General features: G+C 52.9%; 5 protein-coding genes across 5 annotated transcripts; 1 reads left to right on the top strand and 4 right to left on the bottom strand.

Annotated features, from left to right (window-relative positions):
• Nucleotides 1-7: 7 nt before the first annotated feature.
• BO70DRAFT_135395 (uncharacterized protein) lies at nt 8-901 on the bottom strand. The gene has a single exon (XM_025538080.1). It carries the CDS (start codon nt 797-799, stop codon nt 272-274), a length of 528 nt encoding a protein of 175 aa, XP_025402997.1. The 5' UTR covers nt 800-901; the 3' UTR covers nt 8-271.
• Nucleotides 902-3,381: 2,480 nt separating this feature from the next.
• BO70DRAFT_359160 (KxDL motif-containing protein) lies at nt 3,382-4,479 on the top strand. The gene is made up of 3 exons (XM_025542474.1): nt 3,382-3,884; nt 4,002-4,154; nt 4,340-4,479. The coding sequence occupies exons 1-3, from the start codon at nt 3,577-3,579 to the stop codon at nt 4,416-4,418; spliced, it is 540 nt and encodes a 179-aa protein (XP_025402998.1). The 5' UTR covers nt 3,382-3,576; the 3' UTR covers nt 4,419-4,479.
• A 528-nt stretch (nt 4,480-5,007) lies between these two features.
• Nucleotides 5,008-5,773, bottom strand: BO70DRAFT_135422 (uncharacterized protein). The gene is made up of 2 exons (XM_025538081.1): nt 5,584-5,773; nt 5,008-5,526 (listed from the first exon to the last, which is right to left on the bottom strand). The coding sequence occupies exons 1-2, from the start codon at nt 5,585-5,587 to the stop codon at nt 5,114-5,116; spliced, it is 417 nt and encodes a 138-aa protein (XP_025402999.1). The 5' UTR covers nt 5,588-5,773; the 3' UTR covers nt 5,008-5,113.
• An 825-nt stretch (nt 5,774-6,598) lies between these two features.
• On the bottom strand, nt 6,599-7,606 carry BO70DRAFT_415707 (uncharacterized protein; the record flags this gene model as incomplete). The annotated part of the gene is made up of 2 exons (XM_025547378.1): nt 7,127-7,606; nt 6,599-7,056 (listed from the first exon to the last, which is right to left on the bottom strand). The coding sequence occupies exons 1-2, from the start codon at nt 7,572-7,574 to the stop codon at nt 6,599-6,601; spliced, it is 906 nt and encodes a 301-aa protein (XP_025403000.1). The 5' UTR covers nt 7,575-7,606.
• Nucleotides 7,607-7,835: 229 nt separating this feature from the next.
• On the bottom strand, nt 7,836-10,793 carry BO70DRAFT_308747 (AAA family ATPase SEC18). The gene is made up of 4 exons (XM_025540113.1): nt 10,455-10,793; nt 10,249-10,392; nt 9,882-10,194; nt 7,836-9,830 (listed from the first exon to the last, which is right to left on the bottom strand). The coding sequence occupies exons 1-4, from the start codon at nt 10,547-10,549 to the stop codon at nt 7,956-7,958; spliced, it is 2,427 nt and encodes an 808-aa protein (XP_025403001.1). The 5' UTR covers nt 10,550-10,793; the 3' UTR covers nt 7,836-7,955.
• Nucleotides 10,794-10,912: the final 119 nt, after the last annotated feature.

A 10,912-nucleotide genomic window follows, 5' to 3' on the forward strand; every position in this document is an offset into this window, starting at 1 on the left:
GGACCCGTGGAATGCAAACGAAAATGGTCCAAGGGCGATGTAGGAAAAGAAAAGACGAGCAAAAGAAGATTACACCGGACAATGCAGAGGTGCCAAAGGTAACACAGTAAAAAAATGAGAAAAGAAACCCATCTCTCATTCAGTGCCACTGGCTCGAGACAGCTTCAGATTGGCGAGCGCCAACGGAGGGTGGACGAGGGGCTTGTACACGGATGACGTTGACATTTCGTCCCATTCTGAATGGTAGCCAGCAGCTTGAAGATCGGGTGCCTCAAACGATCCAGGCAGGAGGTTCGAGGACAGTCGGGTATGGATTCCGTAGACTCATAGGTGACGGGCAGTCTGTAGTAATGTTGGTGCCAATACCCAACCCACTATGTTCTGGAAAGGGCGACGAGGGGAAGAGAGGAGGGGGCCCAATGGCCAGAAGGGATGTTCGGTAGTCAGCGTCATGATAGTCTAGTCGGGGCCAACGGCCGACGAGCTGTGATGTGGCGGTGAGCGAAGAAGGGCGCGAGCAAACGGACGGCAGGCGAATGAAGGGCCTCGCCAGTTCGCAACCCCACATCCGCTGCACTCCCTCCACAATAGAGACGTGACTTAAGTACACCTGACACGGGCCTCGTCTGCATCGGTGGTTGTTGGGCACGGTGGCCGCTGCGGGGATAGTTGGTCGTCGGTTGTCTCTTGTCTCACGACCAAAGCGGCCATAACCCGGCCTGCATCCAAGGCATCCTATCCTAGCCTTAGCTCGATGCAGCCGATGCAGCGAAGACAAATGTCGAACAGCCTGTTGCATAAGCCTGGCCGTCCCAGGCCCGCCCGTGCAGCCGGCCTCGAGCCGCGGGCCCTCAAGAAATTGGCAAGTACTTAATGCACCTGGTTGTCAGTGAGGTTCCATTCAAGTACAGAATATATATCGCAACTCCGAAGAGGGATATCAAAACTCGAAAAGAAACAAACCCCGGGCCAAGGAAAAAGAAAAGAAAGACAAACAATAATGTTCAAAACAAAAAAGCACAATTGCGAGCTTGTACAATATCGCCTGCCTTTGCGTTGGGCTTCTGTGTTACCCGGTAATCCGGTCGGGCTGATGGGCAAAGAGAAAAAAGGCTTTTTTTTCCCCTGGGGGCCATCGACCCGGGATCTGCTGCGTCTAAACGATTCCGGTGGTGTTCAGGCATGCTTGGGAGAAAGGGCCAACGAAAGTCCGGCCAGTCCTGTAAGGCAACAGTCTCACAACGAGATGAGGTAGCAAAGGTCGTCATAGTAGTCGATATTGGACGATCGACTGCCGGCCTGTCGGTGGATTTTCCCGTGAACCCGCGTAGATCCTGAGTGGTGTTCGCAACCCAGTCGGACATGGGCACTGTGGAGGCATGCCTTGTGTCTCTTCGATCAACCTACCAGCGCAGGGCGTTTGTCCCGGAATGGCTCTTGCGTTTTGTTTTGTTGTTTTTTTTTTTTTTTTCGTTTTTCGTTTTTCTCATCCCCTCCTCTTCATCGCATCTTCTCTTTGGTCACCCTTGTACCTCAAGATAATCAGTTCGGCCTTTGGGTATCAAGGCTATGGCTGTACTTGGTTCCAAGTAGAAATCCATCGGGTTTGCCTGCGGTGACCCATCATCCCAAAGCCTCTGAAGGATAATCCCCTTTGCAACATGCACGACCGTCGCGCTGCTTTTGCAGAGGCCCACTCTGCCCCAGTCGGCGTCGAAGTTCCACGTTGGCGGCGTCTAGAGCGCTTGCGGCCGTTGGGGTCCCGTGTGCCGGCCTTCTTTCGTTGCCAGACGATATTTTCATGCGCAAGGAAGCAGAACAGCCAGCCGCCGATAAGCGGACTAGGAAGCCCTCGCAGGATCCGGAATCCTGGATCGCTTTCGTCCTTTCGCCTTTCGCACGTCATCTGTTCGGCACAAGGAAGGAACCCTGTCCGTTACACGGTTTCCTTTCCTTTCAGGGGCCAATTTCTGCCCTGCCGTGCCACTCGAGCGATCTTGGGTTGCTGGGCCGAGATAGTATGACCGTGAGGATTTGAGAAACGCAGCGCCGGTTCTTTGCGCATCCTTCGTGTCTCCTTTAGTCTTTTTTCTTTCTTTTTACCCCCACCCCCGGTCCCCCCAAGCATATGCAGAGATGTCCAACGCCAATCTATAATCCTCGACTCCGGCCTTTCTCTGATATTGCAATTCCTGTGATTTCGTCAGCCCATGTCTTGATCCATTGCAAATCTCCGTGCCTTGCAGTTTCGACTCATATGATGTTGGGTTAATTCCCGACGCCCCAAAAAAATCAGATCAATGCAAAGGACTCACGGCGTTCTCTTCCCCGGAAATGCTTCCCAGCCCGATGCTTGTATATTTGCCAACACAACACCATTTGAATGACAGGACGCGCGGCGACAAGTGAGGCTTTTGACCACGGATCGTCAAACTAGACATGACGAACCAATCCCAATTTCTCAACAACAACGGCAATATACTTGGTAAGAAACAGCGATTGGATGTCTCATGATACGGCGACTCCGTAGTCACGCAACTCTTATCACACTCGGCGGTTGCCCAGTCGAATGAATCCTAGGCCAGCCTTAACTGCAGCGCACAAGCTTTCCCAGCCACCCAGCCTCCTGATATTGACGAGGGCTGATGGCCACGGGGCCCCATGGACGGGACGGGGAGTAATGCAGGACGAAAAAAAAGGTAGAATAGGCAGCAATACCCCCAAGTCCCCAATCAGACAGGTGAGAGAGAACGGAAACAAGACAACTTGATAAAGAAGACCCCGGTGGGAGAGGAGCCAAGTAATCCCGCATATCCGGCGAGGAGCAGATCTAAGGTCATATCTGAGCGAGCTCATGCCATCAGGCGCCCCTTTTATATATCTCTGATGCCCGCACTAGCCCATTTCAACCCGAGGGAAGAGATTTGGACCCGAGGAAAACTAGATGCCCGAAAAATTGCCACGGGAGGGCGGACTGGGGGGTGAGTGGAGGAGGAATGAACGGGCTGGACCAGTCTCCGGCCATTCACCAATCTTCCCTAAATTTCGTCTTCCCAGCCAGAGCGGGGTCGATTCGGAAGAAGGAGCGAATTGGCGGCCAGAAATGGAGGGACGGGCGGAATTGGGGGGTTGGGATTGGAGAGACTGGAGGAAATGGGAGGGTGAGGGTCGAGGGGGGGTGGGAAGAAAGTCCCCCGGAATGGTCCAATGCCCAATGGATCAATCGCCCATCCCATCCTCTCCCCTCCCCCCCATTCGATTGAGGTCACCGTCCTCGTCATGGACCTTTCCGCCGGATGGAAGACTCTCCGGTGAGGGATATATAAACCCTCTTCTCTTCCTTTGTCCTCTTGTTCTCCTCCTTCTTTCTTTTCCATCCCTTTCCAAGTTCTGCTTCTATTTCAATCCTGCCATCAGATCCTCTCCGGTGACCTTGCCTCTTACCCCTTGACACTTCCTTCTTGATAAGGGTGCTGATCCTCCTCGGCTCTGCTTTGCCACTTGACCAATTGTTGTCCTCATTCCATCTTCTTCTCACTGTTCACTGCTCGCACGCGAGAGATAAGACATCCCACAATGGCGACCCATCACTACCAGGCTCCTTCTCTTCCCATCAACGTCCCCTCCAAGGCCCCGGCCCTAGCCAGCTTTCACCCCATCAGCAGAGTGTCAGGATCTCCTCCTGAGCTCTCCGATACCAGCACCACCGTCGGCAGCCGCACCTCCGCCGGGTTCAGCTACGGCTCCGGAAGCATCAGTGGCGATTATGAGTCCAGTTCCGCCTCGTACTCTGGGGTGGACGTTGTCGACGTTCTGAACGACCGCATGCAGGATGTGTTTGACCCCACGCCACTGGATAGGGGATTGGCGATGCAGGCCCAAGCGTGAGTAGTCCTGTTGCGAAATTTGGTGGAAATTGGTTTTGTGTGCCAGTCAAACTCGCATGGCTTTCCGGACCGGGGTGGGCTCTCAAGGACATCAAGCTGACAGCAGTTGAACAGCTCCGGTCAACTGAATGCTAAGCAGCGAGAGCTTCTAGAGCTGCAGGCTCTCGCCCAGCGTCGCTTGAAGGGTGTTCGCTCCACGTTCAACGAGGGGATCAAAGTTGCTCGGGAGACCAAGCGGGATCTGGAATGGACCCAGAAGCGCGTAAAGTGAGTCTTGCAGTCTTCACTTTGGAACCTCATGCAAGATCCACACGACGATAGTCAACGGATTCCGCCCCGCCGACGGGGTGCACGTGTCCGCCGCGCTCCGCCGTCGAGAACACTCTTGGCATTGTGGCTGCAGACGAGCAAACGAATGATGAGTCTGATGCTGACGGATTTCGAAACACTAGTGCCTTGAAAACAAAAGCCGAGAATGCGTATCCCGAAGAATATCGGCGAGCGTCCAAGAAGTACACCTTTGCCGATTAAGACAACCGAACTCCAGCCAGCGGGTCGATCTCGTCCGCAGCGCCATTTCTTTTCTGTTCGCAATTTGGGAGGTACACATTTGGTAAAGATAGCGACAGCTACCTCTTGGGTAAAATCGTTTTGCAGGTTTTGGTTCAGGCGTGCTTGGTCAATGGGTTGATATCTTGGTACTGCTGAGATATTTGGGATGGTACATGTTGCTTTTTCTCAGGCGCACTTTGTATTTGTGAATGCGGCATATTTCAATAATGCGCCAGATACGATGGAATGCATTTTTCATTCTCAGGTTTCCCGTGTCCTGGATCATTCAGCAGCTGCGGACGAAGTCCTGGTTTATCAAGGTGCGTGCGATCCACGTGCAAGGGTGCCCACCATTCGCTCGGCCTGGACCCGCCGAATTGATAGCGAAGGTCACAATCACGCCACAGGCCGGCTTGTGACAAACAGGGGCTCAGTCATGTGCCAGTCCCGGAATCTCACTTGATCACCCTTGGCGGGATGGACTCGGGGGATCGTGGCACGGCCCCCTGAGGTATCCTGCTGTGTGCATGCCAGTGGAACTGGGGCGCAGGCAGCATTCCAAGCAACGCATACCACCCGTGGAAAGCTTCTCTGGAGTTCAAAGATCTTACCATGTGAAAATGCCCAAATGTGGGCCAGTTATGTCATTGTCACGACTATCCCCTGCTGACTGTTCAGCATCCCCCCCCCATACCCCACCACACTGGAGGAGCGGAACCGGCCCACTCCGCCAGCGGACATGCTTGTGCCGCCTGCTCCGCTCCACCCTTTATTTCGGGATGCCTTTGGCTGCCGCTTTTGCGCGGAAAACGGCCGCTCTGCCACGACCCGGGTCTGGGGCGTGCAGACGTCAAGTCGCGTGGTTCCTGCATGAGTGCCGGGCTAGCGTAGCGTGACTGTGTTTGTAAACGTGGCAGATGCAAGCTGGGGGCTAGTGGAGCATCCGATGTACGTGTAGTAGCCGGTCCACGCACAAGGTGTGATGTCGTGACCCCGAACACAGGAACTGGGGGTAGTATCCCGACCCGACGCGTCACTTCAACCGAGACCCTGGTCCTAGTCAGTAGTGAGGCCAATGAAACAGGTACTGATTAGGTTGTTAGCTTTCAGAGATATCAGGAGGGGTAAGGGGAGGTAAACTAGCTCATCGAACGCGTGGAGTGGAGTAGACGCCTAGTCTATTGGACAGAGCACCAGAAGAATGCAGTCTAAGAATATACCCACACCAAGGATAAATAGATCAAATAGCCCGACATGTGGAGATTGGGGGCGAAAGCGAACAGGAGGCAATGAAGTTATGGAGGGAGGAAGGACGGTGGTAAATAAGTAGGGGGATAGTGCTCGGTCACTGCCCCTGAAATAGGAACCTGCGACAAAAGAGGAGTCGGACCATCCATCGCCAAACCAGTGTCGTCATACCTGCCTGTTCAGCGAGGGTCGAGGAAAGAAACGGAAAGAGCGCACTCAAGATTGTGTCGTAACTAGTAACACTCTAATGTTTTCTTTCCCTTGTTAAGCGAAATGGACCTGAATCCACATATGTGTAGATGTTTTCTTTTTCTGGGCCGGAGAGGGAGGTTGCGTTGGGCGTGGGATTGCAGGGTCAGGGGCACGGGGAGGAGGATCTATATTTGGATCTGGACTACTCGACCATGGACCTCTTGTCTACCAGCTCGTCAGACTTCAGGACGCAGTACAAGTATGGAATTGATGATGGAGCGTAAGGCTCTAAGGTATGATTGTACTCAAGTTGACATGACTTTGAAACAAGTCTGTTCATACTATCAGCTTTATTCCAACCGCCCTGTTATCGTCATGCCGAGTGGGTGCTTTATAAACGCATAGCAATCTGTAGCCACTAGCCCACTGCCCACTTTGTATTCGCGACCCATGTGATTTTAACCATCAATCTTGCCAGATCTCATCCCTTGTGTTCCTTGTGTGATCCTTCCATGTCCAGTACCTTGCAAGTACGATCGATCTTAGGACCTCGGAAAATCCACCAGGTACAACGAAAGACGCATTAAACAGATCAAGAAGTTTAGTCATCCCCTAAAGTCAAGCCCTTCCGTCAATAACTAATTCGTGGTACCGTTTGAATCTATATTACGGAACGAATCAGTCATCTTCCAACACTATCTGAGAAGCAACACGAAGCCTCACCAGTAGCGATCAAGGAACGAAGTCAGAATAGGCTTCATGTTGCTCCACGGATTTTCAATGAAGCTCGGACGGAAGTAGACCGTAGCCTTGCCTCGGTTCTTCATTCCACCAGACCACCTGGCTAGCTCATTTGCCCGGAAGCGAACGCCAGTCGGAGTCACATAGACAGTATCGGAACGGGATCTGTGCTGGGCCTCCGGAGATCTACTCTTGTTATGCTGCTCCAGTGCTCGAGGTGTCACTTTAACAGCAGGCACCGCTTTGCTAGCAGGCACCGCTTTGGTATCAGGCACCGCTTTGGTATCAGGCACCGCTTTAGTAGCAGGCAGCTCTTTGATAGCAGACGTCACTTTGGTAGCAGGCGTCGCTTTGTTACCAGGAATCACCTTGGCAGCAGACACAGACACATTGTTAGACCGATTGCTCGCAGCCACGGTCGGCTTCGCATAGTGGCCTGGACAGAGAGAAACAGACGGTCAGAACTAGACTATCAGAGAGAGAAGGGAAACGACCACACTACTCACTGTTGTTCGAAACCTTGCTCCTGATAGAGTCCTGCGAATGACGCTTTGAGTCCACTCCAGCCGATGGAGGTCGAGCATCACCAGACTGCTTGTCGGTAACTTTGACATCCGCAACAGGAGGGGCCGTCTTGTCAGTCTTGTCAGCCTTGTTTTCCTTGCGGGCTGGAGCGATGGGAGTGCCGTTTGTGTCGTCGCCCTGGTTGGCCTGCGACTTCCATTCTTCGAAGAGGGACGATGTACGAGGCTTGAAGCGACGGGGGCTCTGGTCTTGGGGTGGGCTGGCCACGGTTTGGTGCTGGACCGGGGGGAAGTTCATCTGAAGAACGACGGACTTGGGGAGAGTGTAGTGTTTCAGAGTCTCAGGAGCCCATTCTTGGATGTGTTCCCACTCTCGCAGGGAGATCTCTCTTTTCAGGATCTGCTTAGGCTCAGTAGCACAGGACATCATGATGGGCTGTTTGGATGAGTGGGATTATGGAGAAGAAAACGTGATGGGGCGAGCGTTTAGTTAAACTGAAGGAGAGAGGTGTGAGGAGTGAGAGGTGGCTGGGTTTATAAAGGGAAGGTGGGAAAAAAGAAGTTAAGAGAGACTACTTCACAGTACAATGGGCGGTTTCCTGTGACTGAATTGGAACCTCCCCCCCAAGCCACCACATCAAGGGACACACGCCCATTCATCTATTATCACATGCCGGACGAGCACTGCAGTATACAGTGAATGACCATATTATTGTCATAATTAATACCTGCCATTCAGATATACATGTTAACTAGCCAATGTAGTAAAGATATACCGGAGAATTCACTCCTCCGTCACCATCAAAATACTTTAAGCAAAAGAACGCTCCTCTTCCATCGCCCTGTTAATGACGCGCACAAAACGTCCAACTTTGTCCACATCCTGCTTGGCCGTCTCAATGCCAAGGAGCACCTTCTGCACACCCACTCCAATAGTGGTGTTATCATCTGAGATGCTACCAATGCCTTCGAGCGCCTGTTCGACTTCTTGATCGTCGAATGCCTCGGACTTCTTCATGATGTACTTCAGCTCCTCGTAGGTCATGACAGTGGGTACCCTAATGTCGGCATTGAAGGAGTTATACAGGTCCAGTTGCTTCAGCACGGCTCTCTCTGTGGTGGTTGCCAGAACCAACAGTCGCCTTCCCTTCGCAGGCTGCTTCCTCAAGAAAACCATCAAGGTCTGCAAGATAGTGTTGCTAAAGCGAGGGCCGATAGGAACCCACTCGATGAGTCTCTCAATGTTGTCAACGACAACCACACTCGTCTGACTCTTGTAGGCATCGTCGAAGATTTTGCTGATGTGTTGGACCTTGGCCATCTCGCTGAATCCAACCATGTCTTCGGGGCTAATCAGTTTGATGAAGGGGAAGCCGGAATCGATGGCGATCCGAGCTGCAAGGGCAGTCTTGCCACTTGCGGTGGGACCGTGCAGCAGGACAGAGAACAGGGGTGTGGATTCAGCATTGCCAACTTGTTTCACGAAAAGCTCTCCCTCCTTCATGATTTCATTGATTGTGGGCGAGAAGTGGATAATGCCGTACTGTATGCGGCTCGACAGCTCCTCTTCGGAGACACCGAAGGCAGGTTTAACCTCCTCAAGTGCATGGTGAAAGTCAGCTCGGTTGACCTTCATGTTCACAACATCGTCACTGATGCTAGCCATCGTGCCAACTTTGATATGCCGGGAAAATGCGAAAGAGGACGCAGATTTGACCAGACCAGCAATCTCAGCACCGGAGAAGTTCTTGGTCATCAAGGACAGCTCGGGCAGATCAACGTCATCATCCATCACATCGTTGTCCCGCATCTTCTGGGTGTGGATCTTGAGAATCTGGGCTCGACCGCTCTCATCGGGGAGAGAGATTTCCATATGGACTTCAAGACGGCCAGGACGCAACAACGCTTCATCGATCATGTCTTTCCTGTTAGTCATACCGATGAGCAGAATGTTGTTGAGCTGGTCGACACCATCGAGCTTGGAAAGTAACTGGTTCACCACACTGTCGCCCACGCCGGTACCACCACCTGCTCCACTGCCACGTTGCTTACAGACAGCATCCAACTCGTCAAAGATGATGATGTGCAGGCCACTTTCTTCACCCTTCTCCTTGTATTCCTTCTCTGCATCCGCGAATAGCTTCCGGATGTTCTCCTCTGACTGACCAACATACTTGTTCAGCACTTCTGGTCCATTGATGACCTTAGGCTCCCTGGCGTTCAACATCTTCCCAATTTGTCGAGCAATCAAAGTCTTACCCGTTCCCGGAGGCCCGTAGAGCAAGATACCCTTGACGTGCTGGAGTCCGAGCTTCTCCACCAGCCCCGGGGGAAAGATACGCGATGCGAAGGCACGACGGAAAATCGTGCTAAATTCGGAATCAAGACCACCAATTCCCATGTTCTCAAACTTGAAGTCAGGTTGAATGATGGAGTTGGCCGCAGGTCGGCGGTTGGAAGGTTTCAAGTTGATGCCAGTACGGGCGTCCTTGAAGAAGGTGACCTGAGAGTGGCTCGTAAGGATCCCCCTGGCCGTAGGATCCGTCTCAACGTGTCCACCGTTAGGATCGGGTTTCCCGGAAGACAGATCCACCCGCTGAACAGTCTTGACAGTCAATAGAAGGGGGATGCTCCGGTGATCCATGAGGATCTTCTGACCCGGGGAGAATATTTGGTTTTGGAAATTCTACGCCAGTTAGTAACTAATTTCTGTTCAACTGGGACCAAGGGGACGTACCCTGATCACGGCATTGCCCAGCTCGTCTTGGTCGTAAGGGGTCTCGACCCTCTTTTTCCCAGCAAATCCCACTTCGATGTCTGTAGAGCCGACGTATGCTTGTCCACCCCCGCTGAACGGATCGTATATCTGCACCTTAACAGCATCCGTGAAGGCAACACCAGCCCATGTCCGCTGAGGATCCGACATGCTAATATGTCCCGGCGGGAACCCGTCCAGTGGGCGAGCGGAGAAGACATAGAGATCGTTTATAAGAAGCAGGAGGTCACTGCCATCGCGATGGGGCGGGAATTCCTGGGTCGAAACGGCAACCCTAACCATAGTCAGAGAGTGAAAAGCTACAGAACTCTAGATATCCTCAACATACAAGTTGCCGAACGTATACGTATTATCCGGGCTCTTTGCGGGTCGTAGCGTCCACGCCTGGCCGGAGCTCCCGGGCTTCTCCCTATACTGATCTCTCGGAGGCATATGCGGGGGTCTCTGCGGCGAGGCACCGTATCCAGCGGGACTATATTCCAAAGATCACATCAGCCACCGTGAACTTGTGACAGCTTGGTGTGACGTTCATACCTTGCCCCAGGCCTGGGAGCCTGGTTGGGGTCCGAATAACCGTCCCCTCGAGAGGGGCGGGCGAAAGGGTTCGGAACAGAGGGGCGATTAAACATCTTGTACCAAAGGAAAGTGAGCGGTTAAGACGAAAAAGTGCGGGATGTGTAGTCAATGCCGAGGAGGGCGCATGCAGTTGAGCGTGGCGAGGACGATGCGATGCTGCCGGCAGCTGTTGCGTTGAGTCAACGGATCGAGAGGCCAGATAATTAGATACTAGAGAATAGTATGTGTGTATGTTGTGATGACGCAAGAACCGATACCGGGTATGGACAGGAAAGTATATTGTTTGAAGGAAAGGTGGCAGGAAGCAGTGGTAAGAAGAAAGAAGATGACTTGACTGAGGGGAGCTCCGTTCGCGACACATGGACGTAAGGTACCGCCCGCCCGCCTGCTGCCTCCGTCACCCCGTGCTGGGCCCC

The sequence above is a fragment of the Aspergillus heteromorphus genome (assembly GCF_003184545.1).
Source record: "Aspergillus heteromorphus CBS 117.55 chromosome Unknown BO70scaffold_3, whole genome shotgun sequence".
NCBI lineage: Eukaryota > Fungi > Ascomycota > Eurotiomycetes > Eurotiales > Aspergillaceae > Aspergillus > Aspergillus heteromorphus.

Excerpts from the sequence above, each read along its gene's own strand:
- BO70DRAFT_135395 (XM_025538080.1), bottom strand. The coding sequence starts at position 799 with ATGCAACAGGCTGTTCGACATTTGTCTTCGCTGCATCGGCTGCATCGA.
- BO70DRAFT_359160 (XM_025542474.1), top strand. The coding sequence starts at position 3,577 with ATGGCGACCCATCACTACCAGGCTCCTTCTCTTCCCATCAACGTCCCC. Across the intron at positions 3,885-4,001 it reads TTGGCGATGCAGGCCCAAGC|CTCCGGTCAACTGAATGCTA; the intron begins GTGAGTAGTCCT and ends GCAGTTGAACAG. Across the intron at positions 4,155-4,339 it reads TGGACCCAGAAGCGCGTAAA|TGCCTTGAAAACAAAAGCCG; the intron begins GTGAGTCTTGCA and ends TCGAAACACTAG.
- BO70DRAFT_308747 (XM_025540113.1), bottom strand. The coding sequence starts at position 10,549 with ATGTTTAATCGCCCCTCTGTTCCGAACCCTTTCGCCCGCCCCTCTCGA. Across the intron at positions 10,195-10,248 it reads ACGTATACGTTCGGCAACTT|GGTTGCCGTTTCGACCCAGG; the intron begins GTATGTTGAGGA and ends GACTATGGTTAG. Across the intron at positions 9,831-9,881 it reads TGGGCAATGCCGTGATCAGG|AATTTCCAAAACCAAATATT; the intron begins GTACGTCCCCTT and ends TAACTGGCGTAG.